This window comes from Zootoca vivipara, chromosome Z1 (genome assembly GCF_965207765.1).
Source record: "Zootoca vivipara chromosome Z1, rZooViv2.hap1.1, whole genome shotgun sequence".
Classification (NCBI taxonomy): Eukaryota; Metazoa; Chordata; class Lepidosauria; order Squamata; family Lacertidae; genus Zootoca; species Zootoca vivipara.
Window position 1 is genome coordinate 47,239,559 of NC_142583.1, and position 27,397 is coordinate 47,266,955.

The 27,397-nt window shown below is 38.8% G+C and overlaps 1 protein-coding gene across 5 annotated transcripts in view; it reads left to right on the top strand.

Moving 5' to 3' along the window:
* PRDM5 (PR/SET domain 5) overlaps positions 1-27,397 on the top strand; it is a 93,752-nt gene that overhangs the window by 46,347 nt on the left and 20,008 nt on the right. For 4 of the 5 annotated variants that reach the window (XM_088660374.1, XM_088660375.1, XM_060278570.2 and 1 more), the window contains 3 exons: positions 2,685-2,845; positions 8,474-8,567; positions 22,164-22,249. In XM_088660374.1, coding sequence (XP_088516500.1) covers positions 2,685-2,845; positions 8,474-8,567; positions 22,164-22,249 — 341 coding nt within the window. Of the gene's footprint in view, positions 1-2,684; positions 2,846-8,473; positions 8,568-10,362; positions 10,501-22,163; positions 22,250-27,397 lie in introns of all 5 variants that reach the window. The other variant, XR_015947773.1, reaches the window with a different exon arrangement.

A 27,397-nucleotide genomic window follows, 5' to 3' on the forward strand; every position in this document is an offset into this window, starting at 1 on the left:
GAGGGAGATTTAGATAGCGGATTTTAAAACTCTAACCATGACTAGCAAAGTGGCATGTAGTTTATCAACAAACTAGTGATGCATTCTATCTTTGGCAGGGAACGGAGTCTTTGTCTATTTGATTCAATAGAAAAATTACCTTTAATATACCATTAGACTGAGAGCTACAGGAAGAGAAATGTGTTTATTATTTAACAAACACCCCTGGGTGTTGAGTCCTTCTGTTAATGTGGGCAATATGAACGAGTTCTTCAGAAGATGTAATCCTGATTCAATGCTCAAAATTGACGTGCCTGTTTTCTCAGCTCTTCCATCTACTCCTTACCCAGGAATAGGCAAATTTATACAGCGCACTTTGTCTCACTTGTATAAAACCCCAGTGGTGAGTATCCTGCCCCTCCTGACCTTACTGCTTAGTACCATTCACCAGTAAATCCTGCCCATTTTGTAATGAGCGTTCCTTTTTTCAAGGTATGTCATTGGCAGGCAATGGTTGGTAAACTCCTAATGACCATAATTCATGTGGTGAACACCTAGTCTAGGACATTCACCCTAGGAATGTGGATCTCTACAGAGAGTTTTATGTATATTCCAATTCAGTCCTTTGTGCTGCCTGTGATTAGCATAGGGAAGGTCCATAGGTCAGATGGTTCGATCCCTGGAGTCTCCAGGTTGGACAGGAAAAGCTCCTGTCTGAAACCCTGGAGAGCTGCTGCCAGTCAGAGTGGAAAATACTGAGCTAGATAGACCATCTTGGGATAAGGCAGTTTCCTGTGTTCCTATTTTAGCACACATGAAGGGGAATATAATTGTATTCATGGATATTTGAGGGTGATATAGAAGGTGACGTCATTGGGGAAGAATTAAAGTCCTTATGCAGAAATGTACCTCATGATTCAAATTTCATCTGTGTCCTGAACTTGGTTGCCTTAGTCATAAGTTAGCTCCTCAAGAATGGTAGCCTCAGATGATCTGCCTTAAAGAATTGCGGGAAGGATTACAACTTGATACATAAAGCATTGTGAACACTTTAAAAGCATTATATAAATGCTAAGTATTATTATTGTAACATGATACATTTTTATGTGATGTTGCTCTCTACATCCCTGTGTTACATGACAAGCTTTAGCCAATAATAATAATAATAATAATAATAATAATAATAATAAATAATTCATACCCTGCCCATCTGGCTGGGTTTCCCCAGCCACTCTGGGAGGCTTACAGCATAAATAAAAACAGCTAGAGTACTGCAGTATCCCATGTGAATTTGGGGGTCTGTTCAACAAACAAAAACATTTCAGTACCATTCCCCACTGCTACAACTAAGAAGCAATTCAAACAAAACTAAAAGTTGTGGCTGTGAAAGTCAAAGAATTCCCTATAGTCTTCAAAATCTGTTTCTCCACCTTGAAATCCATTAGGCATTTTTTAAAATCTCCTTGATGCCTGATCATCCTGATCGTTGTTCCTCTGGTGCCCAAGCATGCGAGTTGAGATTTGGTTGTGTATCTTTTGTATGACTCATAGAAGACCTGAGATTCTTAGATAATCCTTTGAGACTCAAAGGTGGCATGTACAGAAACGAAGAAAATGTGCCATGTTTGTACAGCATAATTGTGCTTGTAACAAGTTTCTGAAGGTATTGAATGATTCTCTTGTTAACTAGGCCCCTCACTCCTATAGAGTAAGCGAAATCCTGTAAAATGCCAAACACTACCCCTGGTCCAATATTGTGCTGAAGCAGTTAATTATTCATTCACTTCAAAATTTCATAGTCTCCGTTTCTCTATAAAATTTTTTTAGATGTCTAATACCCAACTGTCAATAAAACAAAACCAACACAATACTATGCAATACAATAAACTGATCTGTAGAAAGTACAACTTGAAAAAAGAGACAATGCACATATTTTTGTAAATGAAGAAATCTTTAATAACAATATATTTTTAAAACTACTATGCAATACAATAAAATTAGTACTGTATATCTGCTTGCATTTTATGTTTTGTTGTATTCACAAGAGTATGGGGCTGTCTGCAGCTTGCATTACTTTTTGTGAGTTTACATTTTTCAGAGGTTTCAGAATGGTCAATCAGGCCCAAATATATAAATAGCGATGACCAACACTTCCTATCTACATTTTTAGCTTTTTCTGTTTTAGCTGTATGCCGCCTTAACTTTTTCATTGCTGAGAAATGTGCAAATTCGTCTTCACTTGAGTAATTTATAGAATAGGAAAATACATCCAAGATATACCTGGAATGCACTGAGTGTAGATTTCTAAAGTGGATGCCTGAGAAATGTGCTTTCTTGGACATCTCTCAAGAAATTGTAGCAGGAGGATTATACCGTCGTAACTTGGTCCTCGAATGAAATCTGCTTAGGAAGTCCGTTTGACTTCTGAAAACATTCAAAAACCAAGGTGCAGCTTCTGATTGGCTGCAGTAGCTTCCTGCACTCAATCGGAAGCCACATCGGACGTTCGGCTTCCAAAAAGAAGTTCATAAACCGAAACATTCACTTCTGGGTTTGTGGCGCTCGGGAGCCAAAACGTTCGAGTTACAAGGCGTTCAAAAACCAAGCTATGACTGTATGAAGTTAGGACTTAGTATGATAGTGGAAGTTAAGCTAAGTCTACTACCGGTACTAACAAAGCTTTATTCCTTTTTTCCCTCTACAAGGTGAAAGAACCTTTAAGTGTGATCACTGTGATGCAACATTCAAAAGGAAGGACACATTGAATGTTCACATACAAGTAGTTCATGATGGCCATAAGAAATACAAATGTGATTTGTGTGACAAAGCCTTTGTGACACCGTCTGTGCTTAAGAGTCATAAAAAAGTAAGTATAACACGTAGTTTGTAACAACTGAGGTCATTGTAATAGGTTAAATTCGTTCAGTGTGTACTATGCTTACCTTTGAATTTACAGATAATGGAATTTATTTTAAGGTAAATACTTTCAACTGTGGATTGTCCATACCAACAGAGTAATAAATACTTATGAAAAGTGCTAGCATATGCAAATACTAGAATTAAGGTAGTTGTAAACACAGTTTTGAAAAGCAAGCAATGAAGACCTTCAAGCTTATTTGTGTGGTCCAATCTTATTTAAGAATCAGTGGAGCTGTTTTAAGACTCCCCAACAATCTTTGTTCCTTTGAATGCGACTTACTACAATTTCTTCCTCATATCTCACTCTCATTCCTTATTCTGATAACAATAGGATTGTTCATTTCCTTCAGAGAAAAATATATGCAAGAACTTGTGTTATTTTAATTGATTGGTTCGGGAAACATTGCAAATGTGGATGCAAAGAGTATGTTAGTAGTTTTCTATGTGGAATCTGTCAGCATTATCATCAACCAGTGTATAATATTTCTAAACCAACTTCTCTTAATTCACAAGAATTTAGCATTTATTTCCCTAGTGTCATGGAGTGAAAGTTATATTGGTCTAGTACATTCTGAAATTGTATGCCATTTACAGAACCATAAAGGCATCTATCATGTGCACTGTGTAAGTTAAGGTGTCTCACTGTGGGGTAGTGTAAAACTTTATAACATGCTGCAGCAAATATATACAGTATCTGAGACTAAGTTCCATTGAACTCAATGGGGCTTACATATGAGTAGACATTTTCTAGTCAAAATGAGAATTGAAGCCTTTTCCATATAGGAGTACAGGTGAAGTTCAAAAATTGTCAACGGTAATTTAATAAGCTTATCCCATGATATCCTGTTTGAAATCTTTATAAATCCTAGTGGTGTATATTTTCAAAACAAATTCCTAAAGAATGGTTGCATGCAACTTGGCAGAGTTGCTGGAATCCTTTGGAAGGCTTGGGCATGATGTAACATTGACTTCAAAAGTAGTTTGCCATGAAGTTTGGTGGAGGGCTTGCTGTGGAGGAAATGCAAGTCCAAATTCCCTTTGGGGAACATGCATTAGAGATGCCACTATGAATTCATTCATTCATTCATTCATTCATTCGAGATGCACTCATAAGCAAGATGACACAGCACTAAGAGCAGTTTAGTTTCTCATTAATTAACGCGACCCATAGTGGTTCCAAGGGTCAAGAAGGTGCTTTCTGCACATGCTGAAGGGATGAAGGGAACGCTGTGGATGTAGCCTATCTTGATTTCAGCAAGGCCTTTGACAAGGTGCCCCATGATATTCTTGTAAAGAAGCTGGTAAAATGCGGGCTAGACAATGCTACCATTCAGTGGATTTGTAACTGGCTTACTGACTGAACCCAAAGGGTGCTCATCAATGGCTCCTCCTCATCCTGGAGAGTAGTGACTAGTGGGGTGCCACAGGGTTCTGTCTTGGGCCCAGTCTTATTCAACATCTTTATCAATGACTTGGATGATGGGCTTGAGGGCATCCTGAGCAAGTTTGCAGACGACACCAAATTGGGAGCGGTGGCTAATACCCCAGAGGACAGGATCACACTTCAAAATGACCTTAACAGATTAGACAACTGGGCCAAAGCAAACAAGATGAATTTTAACAAGGAGAAATGTAAGGTACTACACTTGGGCAAAAAAAATGAAAGGCACAAATACAGGATGGGTGACACCTGGCTTGAGAGCAGTACATGTGAAAAGGATCTAGGAGTCTTGGTAGACCACAGACTTGACATGAGTCAGCAGTGTGATGCAGCAGCTAAAAAAGCCAATGCAATTCTGGGCTGCATCAATAGGAGTATAGCATCTAGATCTAGGGAAGTAATAGTACCACTGTATTCTGCTCTGGTCAGACCTCACCTGGAGTACTGTGTCCAGTTCTGGGCACCACAGTTCAAGAAGGATACTGAGAAGCTGGAACGTGTCCAGAAGAGGGCAACCAAAATGGTCAAAGGCCTGGAAACGATGCCTTATGAGGAACGGCTTAGGGAGCTGGGTATGTTTAGCCTGGAGAAGAGAAGGTTAAGGGGTGATATGATAGCCATGTTCAAATATATGAAAGGATGTCATATGGAGGAGGGAGAAAGATTGTTTTCTGCTGCTCCAGAGAAGCGGACACGGAGCAATGGATTCAAACTTCAAGAAAGAAGATTCCACCTAAACATTAGGAAGAACTTCCTGACAGTAAGAGCTGTTCGGCAGTGGAATTTGCTACCAAGGAGTGTGGTGGAGTCTCCTTCTTTGGAGGTCTTTAAGCAGAGGCTTGACAGCCATATGTCAAGAATGCTTTGATGGTGTTTCCTGCTTGGCAGGGGGTTGGACTGGATGGCCCTTGTGGTCTCTTCCAACTCTATGATTCTAAGTGAGAGGCAGGTGGGGCTCATTGACCTGGGAAGGTAGCCCATCCAGGAGAAGGAAAACTCTGATCCTAAACCTCTGCTGCCTTGAGCGATATCTTGTGGAGGGAGGGAGCTAAAGAGTAAACCCTATACAAATCCAGAGTGGAGTTGGACAGCAGTTGGAGAGTGCCTTGCTTTCCTCCATCCAGCAACTCCTGTAGCCAAGCTGGTGCCAAATGCATTGCTCTGCTTTCCTTTGGACCACACCAGCAAGGCTGAGAGGGGTGTCTTGTCATCTGGGCAAGCACCCAGGTGGATATCATTTCAATGCTGCTAATGCAGTGGTTTGACATCACAAATAGCGCAAATCACTTGACTTATGCAATGTAAATTTATTATTTTGAGTAAAAGTCTTACTTGAAAGCTAGTATGTCTTGATGTCCCAGTAGGAACCATCTGACTAAAGGACTTTCGCTTTGGAAAATACATTTATTATGCAATTATTTAAAAGCTCTGAAAAACACTGCAGTGTCAAGATTGAAAACTTCAGCATTACGTTAAAATTGAGCATGTGGTTAACTGTGTCTCTGAATCAGGGCCCCAGAAGGGTATGAAAGGCTGGAATAAATCATTCTTTCAACATTTCTTCTTCTTCCATTGCCTTCGTATACCTGCTGACAGCTATTGAAAAAGCCCAATGACTCAAAGTACATAGCTTCTTGGGGGAAATGCTCAACTCTTCCCTTCTTTGTTAAGTCATTTCACGTTGCATGCCCTCTTAGGGCCAAGGCTGTGGTCTTGAGTTTGAAGTATTGACGGGTTTGTATTTGCCTTCACTTTGATTTCATTATTGTTTTGTGCTGTTGCATTTGATAAGATGAGCTAAGTCAACACTGTCTCCCCCTCACTCTGTAAATCCCGACTTTCGATAAACAGAGTAAATATTGACATTGTTTATCCACTAGTCATGCAGGAGCTAGTGGCAGGATTTATTAGGATTAAAAGAAGTATCTAGAAGGTCATTATCATCTGCCGCCTTACCTAACTGGCAGGTAAACTTATGGTTTTGATTAAACTTTTAACAGTTACATGTTTTGTAATGGAAAAAAGTTAACTATATTGATTTTAAAAATAAAATAAAATCCTGAACTAGTACACATAAGCCTAAACCTCCATTCAGAGGATATTTCTTCTTACAGTTGTATCCATGGAGAGATCAGGAATATATGTTGAGTTTTTGCCCTATAATTCATATTCATTGGTCCTTACTGTGAAAAGAGCTGGAAGTGACTGAACTGGAAGATTCTGCATTCAAACAAACACAGTCTGCCTGAACTTTTCAAGACAGTACCCATTTGAGTGGCCAGAAGCAGCCAGTGTCTGCATTGTGGTGTCCTTGGCTTTGATTTCTATATATTAGAGCTTCAAACTCTATCCAAATAAAAAGGTGCCAAATCTAGTTTGTGGGGCAGGAGTGTTCCATAATCTGAGTGCAGTCGCTGAGAAGGCCTTTGCTCTTGTCCCAGGCAGCTGAGTTTCCACCCTAGGTGGCGATGTCCTTCTGATCTATAGAGGTGGACAGGGTAGTAAGGGAAGAGGCCATTCATAAGGTACACTGGACCTACAGGTGAAACTTGGAAAATTAGAATATCGCCGAAAAGTGCATTTATTTCAATAATGCAACTTAAAAGGTGAAACCAATATATGAGATAGATGCATGACATGCAAAGCAAAATATATCAAGCCTTTATTTGTTGTAATTGTAATTATTTGTCATTAGGCGGCTCAATAATAAATGGAATGTAATTAATGAAATGTAATAGTGATGGAATGTAATTAATGAAATGTAATAGTGATGAAGTTGTATTATTGTAACTTTGTTTTATTACTATGAAATTTCCAGAAGAAAGCTTTTGTAAAAATTAAAAGAAAAGTAAAAAATAATAAGTTGCATTACTGAAATAAATGCACTTTTCGACGATATTCTAATTTTCCGAGTTTCACCTGTAAGCTGTTTAGAGTTTTAAAGGGAATCACTAACACTTTGAATGAAATTGGTAGCCAGTGTAGCCTTTGCAGCTACCTTATGATGGCTCCTACCGAGAGTGTGGTGTTGCTGTCCCCTCACAGTTGTCACCCAGCAGTGGTCGCCTCTTTTACTTCTCACCACTTTATTTCACTGGCAGAGGCTGTTGGAGTCGTAAATATATACCTGTAACTGAGTTGGTAGAACATGAGACTCTTAATCTCAGGGTCGTGGGTTCAAGCCTCCCATTGGGCGAAAAGATTCCTGCATTGCTGCAGAGGGTTGGATTAGATGACCCTCACAGTCCCTTCCAACTATATTCTATGATTCTATGGTGTCATCTGGGCAAGCTATATTTTGGGGACATCAAAAAACCTTAAGTTTCCTACTTAAATCAATCAAATGTCCTTGCCTGAATTCTTCCCATTGTATTTTACTGTGGCTAGGTCCAGCATTCCATCTCATATTCACGAAAATTCCAAAATGTTCTTTTAAACAAGATTGCTGGATTAAGTCCCTTTGGAATGAACATAAACTACAGTCAAAGTTGTGTAAAAAAAAAGTACTTTCTCATTACTATCTAGTTGCAATGAATCTTTCAAGTAGTTGTCTTTCTCACAATAGTTTTTATAATGCTCAAAATCTTCTTTTCCGACTATAGTAAAAGGGTTTTGTGGGCCAAAGTCTCTTTAACAATTTTATTGAACAATAGCATTAGTAGAACTGGACACAAACAGAAGTTTTAAGTGAACTTAAGGTTATCATTAAGAAATCAAGCCAGTGTTTGCTATAAAAACTGTAGTGCAAATATGGAAGTAACAAGGACCCTTTTCTTCTGCCGCAAGCAGTTTCAAGAACCAATAAAGATTAATTGAATTTTTATGAGCCAAACCATTTGAGAAATAAAAAACAAATTTGGCCTATAGTTAAGTTAGATAACCTGGTTTGTTTTGCAATGAGTAGAGTAGCAGTATTCATTCAGGCATTTTGTTGTATTATCCTAAAGAGTAATTGTAATCTTAAAGTGTAACCATTATTAAACTCTTAAAACCTGAGTTTGATATTATAGTGTGATATGTAATGGAAGCTAAAGAAATTAGACTCTTGGAGCAATAAGAATAATAAACATTATGTTTTCTTTCGCAGCTAAGTTAACTCTTCTCTTTTCCCTCCTTCCCCCTTCTTCCCGGTAGACTCACACGGGCGAAAAGGAGAAAATCTGTCCATACTGTGGACAGAAGTTTGCAAGCAATGGAACACTGAGAGTACATATTCGAAGTCATACAGGTACGACATTTCTTTGTAAGAAACGAATAGCATTTCCTAGGCACTTGAATTGCACCATTTCATAGTGTAGACTTGCCTATTTGTATTAAACGAAAGTTGCCATAACTCCCCTGTAAAAATCACTGGTGCCGAAATTTGGAATTAGTTGCTTAAAAAATGAAATCCAATAGGATAATCATTATAGAGAACCCTAACTTCTACTCACCATACTTTAATATTTTCACAATACAGTTTGCAGTGCAGGTGCTCCTGGAATTTTACTTTAACCCTTTAGTTACTCTTTGCCAAAGGAACCAATCAGTTTAAACGTTGACATTTGAAACCATGCAAACACCAACCATGCTTTAAGAAACATCTATGTAGTTTATTCCCTTGTTCAACATATCTTTTTCACTCTTGTTTGAGTGCTCCTTTCTGATTTAGCTAGTTGACTTTTGGCCACTGTTTCTCTTGAATGTCAGGCAAAAGCTTTTTTTCCTGAGTAAAAGTTCTTCGCAAGGAACAGCTACATGGGCCCTTCTGTTTTAGACCTGCATTATGCATGTTGCTGCTGCTGCCTGTTCTTCTGCTTGTGTTGCAGCCTGCAGTGGCTGTATGTCACTCAGCTGTAGTAAGCAAGGAACATGTTGTGATGCATGACATTGTGACACATGTGGTTGGAAAACAGCACCATATTACACATACTGATGCATGTTGATGTTGCACTAACATTCAGAGATACTTTAAAATCTCAAAATTCTGGAGAACTTATGTCCTAGTCTGTGCTGCTGCTGCTGTTGTTGTTGTTAGTATTAGTATTAGTATTATTATGCGGCTCCGAACAGAACTAATGATAATAATAATATAATAATAAATGTGATAAAACACCAGACTTTAAAAACTTCCCTGTACAGGGCTGCCTTCAGATGTCTTCTAAAAGTCAGATAGTTGTTTATTTCCTTGACATCTGATGGGAGGGCATTCCACAGGGTGGGTGCCACTACCGAGAAGGCCCTCTGCCTGGTTGAATTTGTAACTCTTCAAGAAAATGATGAATTACTGAGTGGACATCCAATGCAGCTAAAAGTTGGAAGATTTGTGACATACAAAATAATGTATTTGTTTAATAACCGTTATATGCTGCTTGATTCTTACAATACTTCTAAGAGAAATATTAAAATGATCAATAAAAATAGTTCCTCAAGGTGGTTATTATTATTATTATTATTATTATTATTATTATTATTATTATTATTACTTGCCCTTCCTCCTAAGGTCCCGGGGTGGGTTACAAAAATTAAAATACAACATTAAAATACAATATTGTAAAAAACCTTACAGTCACAAAAAATAACAAGAGGGATAAAAAGTTTTATCTGTCCACTTTCTCCATATTGTGCCCATTTTATATAGGCCTCCTCTTATTCGTCTTTTCTTGAAACTAAAATTCCCCAATAGTTGTAGCTTTTTCTCATAAGGGTGTTGCTGCATACCCTTGAACATTTTCGTTGTCCTTTTCTGATCTTTCTCCAACTCCACAATATCCCTTTTGGAGGTGAGGAGACCAAATGTATTCCAAATGTGGATGCACTATAGATTTGTATGATGGCATTTTGATATTTGCAGTTTGCCTTTCAGCTCCCTTCCTTATGATCCCTAACATGAAATTCACCTTTTTCACTGCTGCCACACACAGCTCACAGCTCCAGTTCCCTACTTGTAGATTTTGCTGGCAATCCCTCAGTGCCATCATGTTCTTACAACTGGCTGTATGTGTCTCTGTCACCTAATATGAAGTAGTTCTACTTATCTATAGATCTGACAGAACATAGAAGACACAAATTTCGAAAACAAAGTGGATGCCCTAGAGAATTCTGTTTACCACAGACTACGTATTCGAGTAATTGGCAAGCTGCTGAGTGTTTTTGTGATGTTTGGTTTCCAACTTAAAAGGGTGAGGATTGGTGTTTGACATGCAAAGCGCTTGTTAACAAATAGTCTTCTTATGACATTCTGTTCGGTTTTGCATAAACAAATTTGGCTTGCAGGAAGATGACAGAACATGTGCACTTAATCACTTGGCTTCCTAATATGTTTGATAAGTCTTAATCACTTCCATCTCTCACGGCCACCTGTTAAGATTAAAGCTGTTTACTTGTTTGGTCCTGTTTGTAATTCTGACTATAACCAGGGCTGAATACTGATTATTCCAATGAAAATTTAGATTGTGTAGCTGAAACAGAATCTACTTCTTGGAAAGGGCTGAACTTGTAGTTCCTAACTGGAGGGTAAGGACTCCACAGATGGTCACAGAATCCTTGTTTGCTGGTCACTGTGATGCAGGCGAATAATGCTGGGACAAAAGTTTTGTAAGAGGATATTATCTGGCCCTCTGTATGTAGCTGCACATTAACACATTTGCAGTATAGGAAGCTAGTAACATTGTACTAAATGGTGGATCCATCAGGGCAGTAGCATCTTCATATTTCTTAATACCTAATTTAGACCTTAAAATGTCATGATTGATGTAGGATTAAGTTTCATATCTCCAGAATAAAGTGCAATGAATTATGTGTTGACTATCCCGAGACTTGAGCATTGCAGCAAACATGTGGGTGTTGTGCTTTAATCTTGTCCTCCTGTTGTAGCCTTTTCTACCTGTGCACAGTGAGGGATGGGGCAGAGCAGGGTTTCTCAACTGCCAAGCATTGCTGCCAGTTATTGAGAGGGGGGAGGGTTCAATTGTGCGAAGCTCAAAGTGGGCGCAGCAGTGGAGCCAATCTGATGTTCCTCTTGATGATGCTTGGTGGTAGGAAGCCGGCTAGCAATGCTTTGCTGTCTGCACCATCCTGTCAACAGCTGGGTGTCTGCCTGTGCAACATTTACAGTATAATCCTTGAAAGCTGTCACCTTAAAGAAATTTAAGAAAATTTGATCTTGGAGGACAAGAGACAAACAAATTCTGCCCATCCATATTGGGGGGACAAACACTAGATTTGAGTGTGATTGGGAAACATCCATAACATAGCCCCAAGAATTCATGGTCATTTGCCAGTATGTACTGGTCTAGTAAATCTTGTTACTAATGGCAACCATGTTCTTCTCAGAGATTAGCCTGGTAGTATCACTCTTTGCAAGGCAGGAAAACTAAGCATGTTCACATTTTCCTCAACCTCTGTTATTTGATGGATGGTAGTCAACAAGTATGTCTGTTTCTCCTATCCTCCTCCACCATTTCACTTGGAAATCTAATTTGTCTACAGTTTTGCTTCTCTGGAAGGCTCTTCCTTGCTTGATGTGCAGCAATGTGATCTGTTTATACATTTAGGTGTTTTTTTTTTTTTACTAAACTTTCAGGTTTGAAAGTAAATCTGTGATTGACCACTGTGCAAAAAGAATGCTGGACCAAGAGGGCCTTTGGTCTAATCAACATACTTCTTCCTACACTCTTAGTCTTTGCTAAAGGGGTGAGCCTTGTGCAAGGACATAAAATCTAGTAGAAGCTTTTAGGAAATATATTTGATTTATATTCAGAATAAAGGCAGACGATTGCATGTTTGCATGCTTATCACAGAATCCGCACACATAAAATTGAAACATTAGGGGAGAAGGTTCGGTTAGGATCCTTTACTCTGGCACCATAATTTTCCGTGGGCAGAGCATTTTTTACATTAGGGAATTCACATGGAATATGTCTCTCATTACACCATGACTTTTGCAAACATATCCTGATGAGATCCATATGCAGCTGAGGCTGCAATCCTATGCTTGTTTACCAGAGAGTAAGCTCCACTGAACATACTTGAACTTTATTCTCAGTAAACATATGTAGGATTAGGTTGTGGTTTTGTAAAAGGGGCTAACATCCATTTTGTCCCCAGGCAACCACACAGGTTTGCTCATTATAAAGTGGTTTGGCCCAGTATTAATTTGCAGAGTATTAGAAGGCTGTGACCCTAAAGCAGACATACACAATGTGTGACCCCTTAAGCCAAACGGATTCCTCCATCCACATATGTCGACCCAACTGCAGCTCAGTTAAATGTATTTATTCCTTTGCAAAAATGAGGGCTGTCAACCCCGCAGCAGGACAGAGGTAGCATACTATATTGTGTTCCACTTCATGGGTCCCAACTAAAGCAGGCCTGGCTTAAAGGAACACATCAGTAAACTAATTGCCATTGAAATGTTTGCAGAATATTACATTCTGTATCACCTCTCGTTGTTACCGCGAACAGAAGATTGGCTTCCTAGATATTGTAACTTTTTCTTGGGATTCACGTCAAGGGTAAAACTCCAATGAACCGGCCTAAATGTTTCAGCATGTGACAAATGGCCTGAATATTTCAGCAGTGGAGCTAGAGAACCAGGCAGAGGGCCTACTTGGTAATGGTGCCCTCCCTTCAGGTGTCAAGGAAATAAACAACTATCTTACTTTTTGAAGACATCTGAAGGCAGCCCTGTTTAGGGAAGTTTTCAATGTTTGATGTTTTATTATGTTTCAATATATGCTGTGAGCCACCCAGAGTGGGTGGGAAAACCCAGCCAGATGGGCAGAGTATAAATATTATTATTATTATCATCATTATTATTATTATTATTAGCATAATAACCATGAGCAGTGATGCACTGAGATATAAAAGCATAGATATAAGGGAGGACAGAGTCATGGAGGGTTTTGAAGATGCTTCAACTGGATTCAGCAGTAGAAATGAAGTAGCATTGATGTATTAGGAGGACCTTAATTCATATATTTCCAAACAGTCCTTATGCTTAACATGTGCTTTAGTAAGGAAAGTGAAATTTAATATTTTATTATTTCTAACATAGGTCTTGTTTACAAGAGGGGGATCTTATAAGAAGTTGCTCCCCAACACACTTTAATCTCAGAGTTGTTTGCACAATTCAGGGTCTATCCCAGAGGCAAGTTAATTGAGTTCAAAGTGAAGAAAGCAACCCAAAAAAGAATCCTTGACTCACCTTGCTGATAAGTAATTGTGTAAACAATAACACAGTTGTTATCCTGGTTAGGCAGAGAATGTTTCTCATAGAGAAACAAAGTGAATTGTGAATGACCCAAGATCATCTGCAAGGGGTTATGACCGAAGAAGTCTCAAATTCCTTGTTTTTCTGATGAACAAACTTGAGATTGGACTCTTCAAAACTCAGTTAGCTACCTTAGATATGTACTCTGCATCTTGGCTAATTAATCTCCTTATATACTGATATGTTGCACTGATGATTATTATTATTTCTAAATTCAATTTACATACCAGTCTCCACAAAAAAAATCCCAGATAAAACCCAATACTGTAAAAACAAAGGAAAACTTCAAACATAGGAAAACATCAAATCAGCAACAATGGTTAAATTCCACTGATACGATCAGCATACTGGGGCGGTAGTGGAGAAAGCAATTAAGTAGAAGCACTGCAAATAACCATGCTAATTCACTAGCCTCACCCAAAGACTTGTGTCAGCAGATGTATCATAAGCTGACATTGGTATGTGAGTGTGGCATCCTTATCTCCATAGTGAACAAGTTCCATAGTGAACAAGTCACCACCAAGAAGGCCCTATCTTACAAGAAATGTTTGCAGAAGGAACCATGAGATGGGCTTCCCCTGTGGCCTGCAGGACAGATAAGGGGAGATGTTCTCCATCAAGTATTTGGGTCCTAAATTGTTCAGGACTTTATACGTTGGAGTGAATGCATTCAATGCAGCCCAGTAGTAAGTAGTCAGCCAGTGAAGTTCGCATAGCATTGGTGTGTTACCAGTATTTCTTGCCTTATCACTCATAATACATGTGGCTGCAGTCTGCAGCAGGTACTATTTCCTGACTCTCCTGAATGGTATAATAAGGAACGGAAAGAGTTTTGGAAAGCTGACACCGGTCAAAATAGGCAATAGTGTGGTCAATTTCCTTCCAGTCCTGAATCCTTATTGACTTGATCAAAATTTTAAAGGAGTAAATTTATCCTACTGAAATAAAAAAGTCTTTAATATTTCTGACACTGACTGCAGGAGAAGAGATGCAACATTGCTATTGAGGACTCAGATTGTCTCAGTGCCTAGGATTGCCTATTTCCTTCACTGGCTGGTTCGCCAGCTTTGGCCTCTTTTGAGCAGAGATGACTTGGCAACTCTAGTAACTCACAGACTAGATTACTGCAATGCACTCCACGTGGAAACTGCCCTTGAACAAGATTCAGAAACTATTCTGAAGTGCAGAAATCACATTAGTAGCTGGAGTTCCAGCAGAGTCAGCCCTCTTGATAGTTCCATCACCTTCAGAAGTTTGGGGACTGGTGGTCCAGGATAAGTTGTTGTCTCTGGCAGCCCCTAAGGAGTGGATTTGCCTCTCCCCATCATTGTGCAGTTTTTGTAGTATGCTTAAGGCGGACTTCTTTACTGTGGTCTTTGACTCTACAGTGGTGCCTCGCTAGACGAATTTAATTTGTCCCATGGGTCTTTTCTTATAACGAAAAATTTGTCTAGCGAATCCCATAGGAATGCATTGAATTTTTTTTTTTTTTGCCCATAGGAAAGCATTAATTGAATTTCAATGCATTCCTATGGGAAACCGCGATTCGCTAGACGAATTTTTCATAAAATGAATTCGTCTAGCAAGGCAACCTCCACTCGAAAAATCCTTTCGTTAAGCGGAAATTTCGTTAAGCAGGGCATTCGTTAAGCGAGGCACCACTGTAATTTGTTTTAAACTGATTTTAATATTGTATTTTAAAATTGTAACCTGCCCTAGAACTTCACTGTGATGGGCAGGCAAGAAATCTAATAAATAATGATTCCAATAGTAAATATTCTCATTTCTTCTTATTTTTTCTGGGTTCCCTAAAGTCACAGTATCCTTCATCTTGGACACTGCCACATAGTAAATTTCCTTGATCTTACTGCAGCCTCGCTTTATAACAAACACTTGGGTGATTTTTCTTTCCTTTTAAAAGAAAGAATCTGTTGTCTATAAAAAATACTTTCATTCTAATAAGCCACAAAGTTAAAGAGTTCTGCATTCCTAGCACTTTGGGGTTGTACATCATTGTCTATTTTATCTCCCCGCGACAGTTAAATCTTCAAAAGTACCTGTAAAGTCTCAGGCAGCTGTCAGCCTCCTGTTGGTTTGCTACTAGTGGATGAGAGAGTCACATTCTTTCAAAGGATGCTTGGCTAGATTGCTAGTGACTTCTTTAGATCAAATGAATTACAACACCCAATAGGTTGAATATTGTGAGGAGCTGGAAACAGAACCAGCACTGGGTTCACAGGGGTCACAGATTTTAATCTTCCTTCCTTCCTTTGTGTTTTTTTTTAAGAGGGGGTGGTCAGAAATACTGATTCCATCCCATTAAAAACCCAGGGGACCTCAAATCCAACAAAGAAAACATGCTAAATTCATTTGAAATCAATGGGGTCAGATATAACTTAAATTGTTTTTTTATTGTACCCCAAAATATAAATTGGAGTCCTAAGGGGGAAGGTATTACTAAAGAAAGTGTGACTTATTTCCAAAGAAATATAGTTAAGTGGCTTTGTCAAGTTTACTTATTTCCTGAAGACATCCCAAGTATGTAGTGCTGTTTCTATTACAGTAACCATACATAGATGGAACCAGGATTGTATTACAGTTGAATTCATTACGTTTGTTTGTTTGTTGCCATAACTCAATATTTCAGTGTTATACTACCATCTGATGTTTCTTTTTAAGACATCTATCTAACTGCCAGTACTTCGCAAATTCATGAAAGCTCTCCCCTCCCAAACCCAGTTTTCTGAGCCAGAATATATTTCAAGCTCAATATGGAACTGGAGCTGATTTGGATAATTTATATCTATTTGGTTTGCAAAATTTGAGCATTATTTGCATGTTCTGGTTTTGTTTCTTCACTGAACATTTTATAAACAAAAGGTTTACATAACGAAATAGGCAAAAATCCCTTTTCCTAACCTCATTTATTTCAATCACTTGGCTATCTGTCAACAAAGTGCATCTCTCATATCCTATGTGAGCTTAGAAAAACATCACCCCTATTTTTGATGTTTCTTGGTCTGTTTGGATAGCTGGGTTGTACTATATTATAAATTTATTGAAAGCACAGGCCATTGAGTCATGCATGTGCAGCGCTAACATACTGGTACAGATTTGTCTACTTGCCAGTGAGAACTCGGCTATTGTCTTCAATGAAAAGCTTTGTGTAGTGTTGGGTTGTTGTTTTTCTCCTGACAAGAAATAAAATAAAATAAGCATCTATCCTATGCAATCAGACAAAGTAAAATTTTCAGTGATTGCAACAAGAGCTCTATTGCTGCAGCTGACTTTTCTAAATTAGCTAAAAGTGTAAACGAATACTTTTGTACAGCATTCTCTAAGTATCTAACAAACTTTTGCTGTTCTCCGTTACCTTAACCTTTTGTCCATTCATACTTGTTATTGCCTGCTGTCGTCACCTCACACTATCTCTGATTAGAAAAGCTCTCTTACAGCTTCCTTTCTGGACTGCTCTATTGATCACCTGGCAGGGGGTGTTGAATGTGTGATCCAGATGGCCCCGTCTCCTTCACCTCCCATGACCTCCTGCCCAGGAGAATTACCTTGATTTTGTAGATAGGCTGTGGTCGTGGTTTGGTACTGTAGTGCTGGATTGCTGATGCTTCTCTTCCTCCTGTTATCTGATTTAGGATATACTCTGATTTAAAACATTCAGAATTCAGGATTGATATTCTGGATTTCTCTTTTTATCAGCAACGATGTAGTGTGGGAGTGATGAAGTCTGGTGAAACCCAATCTGTTTCAGTTCTATAAAGAAAATCTGTTTTATCAGACTCACCACCAGTTTTACAAGCGGAAGACTAGTGTTCATGTGCTTCCTTCTCACCTCTCTTTCGCTGGCGCAGCCATGAAGATCTAGAAGCCTTTGTTTCCATTTTCGAGTGCCATCTGAACCCGGCAAACTGTGCTGAATCTTCCTTATTCTGTAGTTTGTTGAAACAAGCCAACTTCAAACCATAGTTTTAAGACAGTTAAGCTTAGGCACCATTGGGAGGCTGGACATGATGCTAAACTGTGGTTGATCTAAAGTGGGATTGGATGCTTCTGAACACTTTGTGGCAGCCCTGGAGGATGGGCAGGGAACACATGAGTCCAAAGCTTGCTGCAGTTTGTGGTCATAATGCTAAGCCATGGCTAACTTTATCATTGCATGCAAAACATCTTCATGTTGAAAACAACCAATTCTTATGTAACTGCATAAAACTGAGTTACAGACACAATCTCCATTTCGGATTATACCACAAGGTTTGAATTTTCACAGTCTGTTCAGGTGTTGCATAATTCCTTCCCACTCCCAATATATAAACAGGCACATGCAGGATCACGAAGGGCTCATTCACATATAATGCTTTGAGAAATATACAGAAGTGGAAAAGCCGTGGCTGACTAGATGCAGCTTGTGGGCAATGCAAAGCCTACTTCTGTTAATTTTGGCTTATTACTTATTTCACAACATATTTTGGTTTGTGAAAAATAAAAACACATCAATTGATTGATCCTGTATGTATGGATTAGCCAACATGGTGCCCTCCTGGTTTTGTTGAATTACAGCTTGAATCAGCCCTGGCCATTGGTCAGTGTGATGTGGGTCTGATAGGATTGCCCTGTTAGATATTTATTCCCATGATGAAATTTTTTTTTTAATGGTTAAATGGATTTTAAGATAATCTGATGGGTGCTCATGATACATTTTTATAAACCAATGTAAGTGTAAATTTTAATATGTTAGTACTGAGATTTAATTAAAAACCCAGTTTTTAAAAAATCCAACAACAGACAATTGTTGGAATGGAATGGAATGTTAAAAATCTGGTTTTTTTAAAAAATAAATGAATTGTTTATGCACCTTGAAAGTCATATTTTAAATGGGCCTAAGAATGTAATTTCAAAGTGCTTTGAAAGCACTGAAATTAATGGTACTTACTTATACATAGAGATTGAAAAATGAGGGAATATTTTAAGCTCTTTGTAAAGCTCCTTTGTCAAACCATAACAAAGTAAGCTGCAGAAATATTCAACAACTGTGAAATAATGTTAACTTTTGCTTATGAAAACTGAAAATAACTGGAACCAACATTTTTTTAAAAAAAAATCTCCAGCTCTCATTGTCAGCATTGTGCATTCCTATGGCTGCAGTTGTTGTATCCTGTGCTACCACAACAGATTCTTATTCTGAAGCATCTCTGTGTACTTCATAAATTGGATAACTGAGCAATCACATTGTTTGCCTGTTTTTAAAACTTAAATACTGCTCACCAGGGAGCTGGGGTGGAGGGTTTAAGTCTTCTCTCCCCAGCTTCTGTCTCTGTAAAATTTGTTTCCTGATGCAGTAAAATAAAATAAAATATATCATTGGTGTAAAATGGGACACTAATGCTAATTGCTGCTTGGGAGGATGAATTTCATTTCACCGCAGCTGTGGCAGGAATTCAAATTGTGACCAAGCTGAGCAACATGTAGCAGTGTCCAGAAAAACACACACAGAGACTTGCAGTTGATATATACACACAAACACCACTTCCATCAGTCTTAGCAGCATTTCACTAATCCACTAATTAATCCTGAGGTCTATGATTTAGCTGTAAGAGCTAAAACTGTCTGTTGTATGGGATCCTGAGCTAAGCAACAAAAGAATGAGGACACATCTATATGATGGATGATCCAATGCAGGTCAAAGCAGGAATAACATTTTGTTATCGGATGCCAGTGTCGCCCTCTACCAGCATCTACTGACAGTTTCTTGAATCCTAACTTTCGCATTCATTGAATGGGGAATTCTCACCTTCATCTTTCCCCTGCAGCCCCTCAGAATTTTGGGGTTGGGAGACCCTTTGTAATTATGTAGGATATTGTGTAAGGGGACTGCAGTGGAGTGGGTTGTTGGTTGAGATGGTTCCTCCTCATGTGAGTCGAGATCCAAGCCATATTCTTCAAGAGCTACAAATGCTAAGGTTACAAAGGACATTGAGAACAGCGTTCTTATCAGCCCTAAAGCCACCCCATTAAAGCAAAGCTCTTCTCTGTAAACAAAGAATGAAAGGGGGGGGCGGGAATCTCAGCACTGCCCTGTCAGCAGTCATCTGCTTATGAATCTTTCCAAACTTTCCCCTTGAAATGCAAAAAGCCTCAGAACATTAAAATGTCAACTGGATTAATTAAATGTTTGAGTCCCAACAGCTCCTGCAGTGTCCAAAGGATGACAGCATGGATTAGTGACATCAAGGGTCACAAGAGATAGTGTCACGTTTCAAACAGATGTGAAATGGGAAAATTGGAGCGCTTGGGACAGCTTTCGGGCTTTGTTAAAAAATATTTGCTCAAATCCTTTTATTCAGAGTTAATGAGCTAAGGCAGGGTGATGGGATAGTGGGAAAAGAGAGAGGCAATCGTATTTTACAAGTACACTACTCTTCCCATACCCTTGGTTCTTCGGGTGACTTTATTCCCAGCAGTGTTAAAGCATACATAGCTAATCTAAAGTAAAGGTAAAGGGACCCCTGACCATTAGGTCCAGTCGTGACCGACTCTGGGGTTGCGCGCAACACTCCGGATTATCCGCTTCATTTATAGTAGGCAACCATATCATAATTATTATTATTTTGCTACATTCACACCATTTAAATAAGTATCATACCACTTGAAACAGTCATGGCTTCCCAGTTGTTAGGTAAAGGGGACCCCTGACCATTAGGTCCAGTCGTGACCGACTCTGGGGTTGCGCGCTCATCTCGCATTATTGGCCGAGGGAGCCGGAGTACAGCTTCCAGGTCATGTGGCCAGCATGACAAAGCCGCTTCTGGCAAACCAGAGCAGCACACGGAAACGCCGTTTACCTTCCCGCTGTAGCGGTTCCTATTTATCTACTTGCACTTTGATGTGCTTTCGAACTGCTAGGTTGGCAGGAGCTGGGACCAAGCAACGGGAGCTCACCCCGTCACAGGGATTCGAACCGCCGACCTTCTGATCAGCAAGCCCTAGGCTCTGTGGTTTAACCCAAAGTGCCACCTGGGTCCACATAGCTAATCTACTAAGACCCATAAAGTGGTATCACACTGCTTCAAATGTATGGTGTGGATGTAAAGTTTTCATGATGTGGCTCCACATCATAAGATGGCTGAGGCCTGGTTCAAGGATTCTGGAAATCAGACTAACAGTTTAGTAACGCTGCCAAAGTATGAGGGGAACTAATGGAGCATGGTCATTCTAGACAAGAATACCATGGTCAGAGGGACTGACATCCATCCAAACATTCCAGTGAATAGAGAGGATTCAACATTGCTCTGTCATATGCCAAACATGGATTATACAGCAGGGCAGCCAAGGCAGTTTTATTTCTGAAACCCAGTGGCTGCCAAAATCAGTTAAATGTGTGGCACTGAAAATCTAGGGGATGAATTGTGGTGTAATCAGGGTAAACTCCCTTTGATGAACTTTTTAAAGAACAGTCGTATCACAGCATTATACAACTTCCTTTTGCTTTTGAAAATGTGGGATGAAAGTTCTGTAATATTATCAGCCATGCATGAAAGTGAAATGGTATATTGTATGTTTTGCATTTCGTTGTTTGTTTTGCATGATAGCCCTGATTTTTGCGAGGAGGGGGAATACAGTAGGCTATGACCCACTGAAGGCATCTAACTAGAAGTTAGGAAGCAGGAGTCACAGCAGGAGCAATCCAGCTGATCTGCTTTTAGTTAAATAAGATACATGAATAGAATGGGTTGAGGTAATTAAATTGGATGGTGACACCCAGATGGCTCTAATGATGAACAGCTGTGAGGTCAGGAAAACATACTGTACTTTTGAATACAATTAATGACTATCCATAAAAAATGGCCATGAAGTGACCGTTATAGAAGTCCCCCCCCCCAGTCAGCACTGTTGTCACCAGGAGTATGGGGGGGGGGTGGATTGTCATATTCATATCTTGTTAAGACAACATCATGCAGCTGTACTTTGAAGTTGCCCTGCTTGATGCAGAACTTAGTGTTCTTTTGTTCTTAAGTGCGCAGTCACATTAAAGCATAGATGCCCCAGCCTTTCTGGCCTCCTTCACACACAGAGACAGTGTCATGGGAATAGTTTCAGTGTGGCACAGTTGCTCATTGCAGGGCTCTCTCTGTGTGTGTGTCTATTATAACCATGTGGACTGTGCCAATTGTGTGGATCTTTCCCATGCAATCAGTAGCCTACTGGGAACGAGGCCCTCATTTGTATGAAGTGAACATTAACATTTGACCACAGAAATATGCCTTTGACAGACATACATGCTGTGCTTCTTTGATCTTCTAAGACAGTACGTTCTTTTTCCTGGGCCACATTTTTTTTAGACCCAGGTCATGGTTTGAAGGGACACAGTGCAGCACCGTTTCTGATGCGAAGCATGTCTGGATCTGGTCATTGCCTGGATAGGAGAACATTGGTAAACCCTGCCTTGAGGAATATCATCTGAAAATCCTGTTTGTGCTGTTTTGAACTCAGTGGCAAGAAAGGGTGATATAAGTAATTGTAATAATTCTTTTAAAAATCTGATGTTTACCTTATTTTCAGGTGAGCGTCCGTACCAGTGTCCTTACTGTGACAAAGCTTTCAGCAAGAATGATGGGTTAAAAATGCACATTCGTACCCACACAAGAGTAAGTATGGCTCTATTACCTTGTGATAGTTGTTTGTTTGACAACCTAAAGTGGATCATGGAAATAAAAATATATCGTGTAGTAGGAAATCTTTTCCCCAGTAAAAAAAAGGCAAATTTCAAAAGGAAACATTGCAGCAAGATACATATTCATAAAACTTTTCAACTTGAATGTCAGGATCCTTATCAGATTCTGTGGAATTGCAAAGCCGTTTTTCTATCTGCGTTGTATGATTACATATTTCATGGTAAAGGGTGGTGTGGCAAACTTTTTGTTGCATAACAAACCTTCGTATTTAATCCAAATACCCTTGTTTCTAAAACAGAAAACAGAGCATTTCCACAGTCATTTAACTCAAGCCATGTGTGGCATGATGGTTTAAATAAGTTTGAGACATCATGACTGATGGTCAGATAAGAAGATGAAATGTCACGTACCTCATTGCCTGTGACAAACAACACTATTGGAAATCCTTGTAGCCATGTTATGTGTGATTTGCAAATACAGAAAGCAGAGACAAAAAGTCTGTTTGAACCCTTCAAGTTTAGTCCCGTCATGTTGTTTACACACTCTGTTTCTAAAATCTGAAAGTCTTCAGGGAGCCAGTGTGGTGTAGTGGTTAAGAGCGGTAGACTCTTAATCTGGGGGACCGGGTTTGCATCTCTGCTCCTCCACATGCAGCTGCTGGGTGACCTTGGGCTAGTTACACTTCTTTGAAGTCTCTCAGCCTCACTCACCTCACAGAGTGTTTGTTGTGGGGGAGGAAGGGAAAGGAGAATGTTAGCTGCTTTGAGACTCCTTTGGGTAGTGATAAAGCGGGATACCAAATCCAAACTCTTCTTTCTTGTTTATAATCCGCTGAGATTTTATGTAATTTCTTGCCACCTTATGGATCTTTCATTGCAAAAAAAAAGAGGAGCTTGCAAAGAGTTTTCAGTGATGCAAATAAACCACCTCCACTTCACACCAAGCAAGAACACAACCTAGAGCCTGCTCGTTGAGTGTCTGAGTGAATAGATGACTGTTTGACATGTTTATCATAAAATAGTTGATCCTGGCTTTGTATAAGATGCTAAGCCAAACCTTGCTTTAGTTGCTGTGATACACTGTACTTAAATGACTGGAGAAGAGCAAAGGGAGGGCAAGCTTCTCTCCGGGGCTACCATATCTATGCAGTCCCAGTAAGCCATAGTTCGTTGTATCATGAGAGCTATGAAGGACAGGATTCTGTGCATCTTTTTTCTTTCGTTTTAAAGCCCAAGAGATATATGCACATGGATCTTATGTTTTCCATGGTTGCTTTTCATACATGGACACACTAAAGAATTGTAAATTATTTTGAAATGTTCACTATATCAGCATACCACACTGCTCCTTGGTTTTAGTTGGTGGTCGTATTCACACCAAATGTGTAAAACACACTCACACCCCTTTAAAAGTAATGGCTTCCCATGAAGTATCCTGGGAGCTGTAGTTTATTAAGGTGGATGGGAATTGTAGCTCTGTGAGGGATCTGCTGATAACTCTGAGCATCCTTAACAAATTACATCTCTTCCCCCCCCCCAAGTTTACTTGGTTACTATGGTATACTTTTTACTGCCATGACTGTTGAAGTGGTTTAAGAGTGCTTTAAACGTATCGTATAGATCCGACTAGTCTCTCTCTCTCACGCATCTCCCCAGCTAATAAGCAGCATTGTGGGGGATTCATCAGCATCATAGCAGAAAAATTCCCAGCTGCTTTTAATTCTTTTTAAAACGGATAGTCTTTCTAATGACACACCTAGCATCATGTCTAGTTTGGCCCCGAGTCAGACTATTGGTCTATCTAGCACAGGCAGAGCACTAAGCCTTCATAGCCGTGATCTTTTAAACTGAGATTTGGGAGTCTGAGCTTTGTTGTTGTTGTTTAGTCGTCTAGTCATGTCCGACTCTTCGTGACCCCATCTGAGCTTAGAGTCTGAGTTTAGAGCCTTCTAGATACAATGCACGTGCTCTGCCAGTGATCTAAGTTCTAGGTTTCCTGACAATGTTGCAATAATTTCCATCTCCAATGACTACACAATCTGACAGCATCTGATGTTTTGACTGATTGCTCTTTAGTTATGGTTGTTATCTTTAATGTTTAATGATATCCTTTAAAACTTTAAGCAAAAGCACATGAAGTCTATAGAACTGGGGTGTTCACCCCCCCCTTCTAAACCTGGAAATTTAAACAAGATTATGGATTATTACTAATTGAACATCCGTTTTATTGCTCCAAGGAAAAGTTTTAAATCTGCCTTTTATTTTAATACTTAGACACATGCTTTCCAGATTAAAATTCTCGGCATTTAAAGAAAAGAAGCAAAGTAGTGCTCCTGAAATCCTCATTTTTATTTTCAAAGGGAGCTAGTCTGAAAATAAACTTTTCTTCATTTGTAATCATAGGCTTATTAATACATTTTAACTTATTTTTTTCTTCATATAGCTAATAAATTATTAACATGCAAACAGAAATTAAAAATGCTTAGGGTGCAAGTAAGGCCCATTGAATTCTGTGAGACCTGTTTCTGAGTAGATATGCCTACGATTGTGCTGTTAAAGTTTAAAATATAATCTTATAATATTCAATCATGACAGCCATCTGCAATCTGCATTCTGAACTGGTACAGAACAGATAGAGGTTTACCACTTCATTTGTGGAAACTTTGCCTTAGTTTTCCGCATGCAGGAAGATTTTCATGTGGGGATACTTACGAACAAGCTTATGCATTCTGAGGTGCTGGTATGATCTCTTGATTTTTTTTTTTTTTTAAATAATTTTTATTCAATTTCCAATTTATCCGATTAAAATAATAAAAAAAAACATTCTTTTATACACAACATTATAAATTTTCATCTAACATTTTGCTCTGCCGAGCTACGACTTCCCCCCCTCCCTTCATGCGAGTTTCTTGTTTACTACATTTTTGCAGTTCCTTTTTGACTGTTTGGTCAATTCATAGGATTTATTTCAATCCTGCAAGTGTTTTTAAAGATCTACAGTTTTTCTCCATATAATCCACATATTTACTCCAGTCTTTTTGAAACCTTGTCTCCCCCTGGTCGCGGATCTTGCAAGTCATCCTTGCGAGTTCAGCATAGTCCATCATTTTAATCTGCCACTCCTCAATCGTTGGAATTTCTTGTAATTTCCATTTTTGGGCTAACAAAGTCCTAGCCGCGGTTGTCGCATACATAAACAATACTTGATCTTCTTTTCTAATCTCTCCTCCCATTATTCCTAGTAAAAATGCTTCAGGTTTTTTTGGGAAAGTATATCTAAACATCTTTTTCAACTCATTATATAACATCTCCCAAAATCTTTTTACCTTATCGCATGTCCACCACATATGATAAAATTCACCATCTCTCTCTTTACATTTCCAGCAAGTTTTGTCACTCATTCTATACATTTTGGCTAGTTTAACTGGTGTTAAATACCATCTATACATCATCTTATACACATTTTCTTTCAAAGCAGTACATGCTGTAAATCTCAACGTTTGAGTCCATAATTTCAACCACGCGTCATAATCAATATTGTGCCCAAAATCTTTTGCCCACTTGATCATCGCTTCTTTTGTCAACTCATCCTTCGTATACCATTCTAATAACAAATTGTACATTTTTGACAGAAGCTTTGTTTTGCCTTCTAGCACTTCTATTTGGAATTTGGACCTTTTGTCCTCAAAACCTATTTTCCTGTCTTCCCTAAGAACATCATTTATTTGATGGTATTGTATCCATCCTGTTAAAACTCCTTTAATTTCTTCATAGGGTTTAAGTCTCCATCCTTTATCAGTTCTTATCAAAATTTCCTCATAAGTGGCCCACCTCCCCTCCATATTTACTTTCTTCACTGTTAATACCTCTGCTGGTGAAACCCACCATGGTTTTTTGGTCTCTAACAGCATTTTATTTCTTTCCCACACCTCGTACAGAGATCTTCTTATCACATGATTGGTAAACCCAGTATGAGACTTCTTTTTGTCATAACATAAATATGCATGCCACCCAAATCTATTGTTAAAACCTTCCAAATCTAGCAGGTCAGTATTCTTCAACGTTATCCACTCTTTAATCCAACATATACAAGACGCTTCATAATAAAGTCTTAAGTCTGGCAGGGAGAAACCACCTCTTTCTTTTCTGTCTACCAAGATTTTATGTTTTATTCTAGGTTTTTTCCCCTGCCAGAGAAATCTTGACAAAATCTTTTGCCATTCTTGAAATTGTCTTGTACCCTTCACCACAGGTATAGTTTGAAATAAGAATAACATTTTAGGTAGGATATTCATCTTAATTGCTGCTATTCTTCCTAAGAATGACATGTTCATATTAGTCCACCTTTCCAGGTCTTTCTTTATTTCTCTCCATACTGGTTCATAATTATCACTATATAAGTTAATGTTCTTTGCTGTCATCCATATTCCAAGGTATTTTACTTTTTTTGCCACATCAAACCCATATTTTAGGTGTAACTCTTGCTTTTCCTCTTTCGTCATATTCATTGCCATCACCTTTGTTTTCTGTCTATTTAATTTAAATCCTGCTAATTGTCCAAATTTCTCAATTTCTTCTATAGCCGCTGCAACACTTTCCTTAGGATTTTCTAGAGTTAAGACCAAATCATCCGCGAAGGCTTTCACTTTAAATTGCTTTGCACCTACTTTAATTCCTCTAATAGTTGAAAGATCTCTTAATCTATTCAATAGTACTTCCAGGACCATGATGAATAATAAAGGGGATAAGGGACACCCCTGTCTAGTTCCTTTTGTAATGTCAAAATATTCCGTTAATGTGTTATTAATTATCAATCTTGCTTTTTGTTCTGAATATATTGCCTCAATCCCATTCAAAAAAGAATCTTTGCCAACCATTGATTCCAGATTTTTCTTCATAAACTGCCAAGATATATTGTCAAATGCTTTCTCCGCATCCACAAACATTAATACTGCTGGCTTATCTATCTTGGTTTCCAGATATTCTATTACATCTATTATATGTCTGACGTTGTCCTTTAACTGTCTACCAGGAAGAAAACCAGCTTGGTCCTTATATATCATTTCATTCAAAACTTCTTTCAATCTCTTGGACATAATATCTGCAAACAGCTTATAATCGT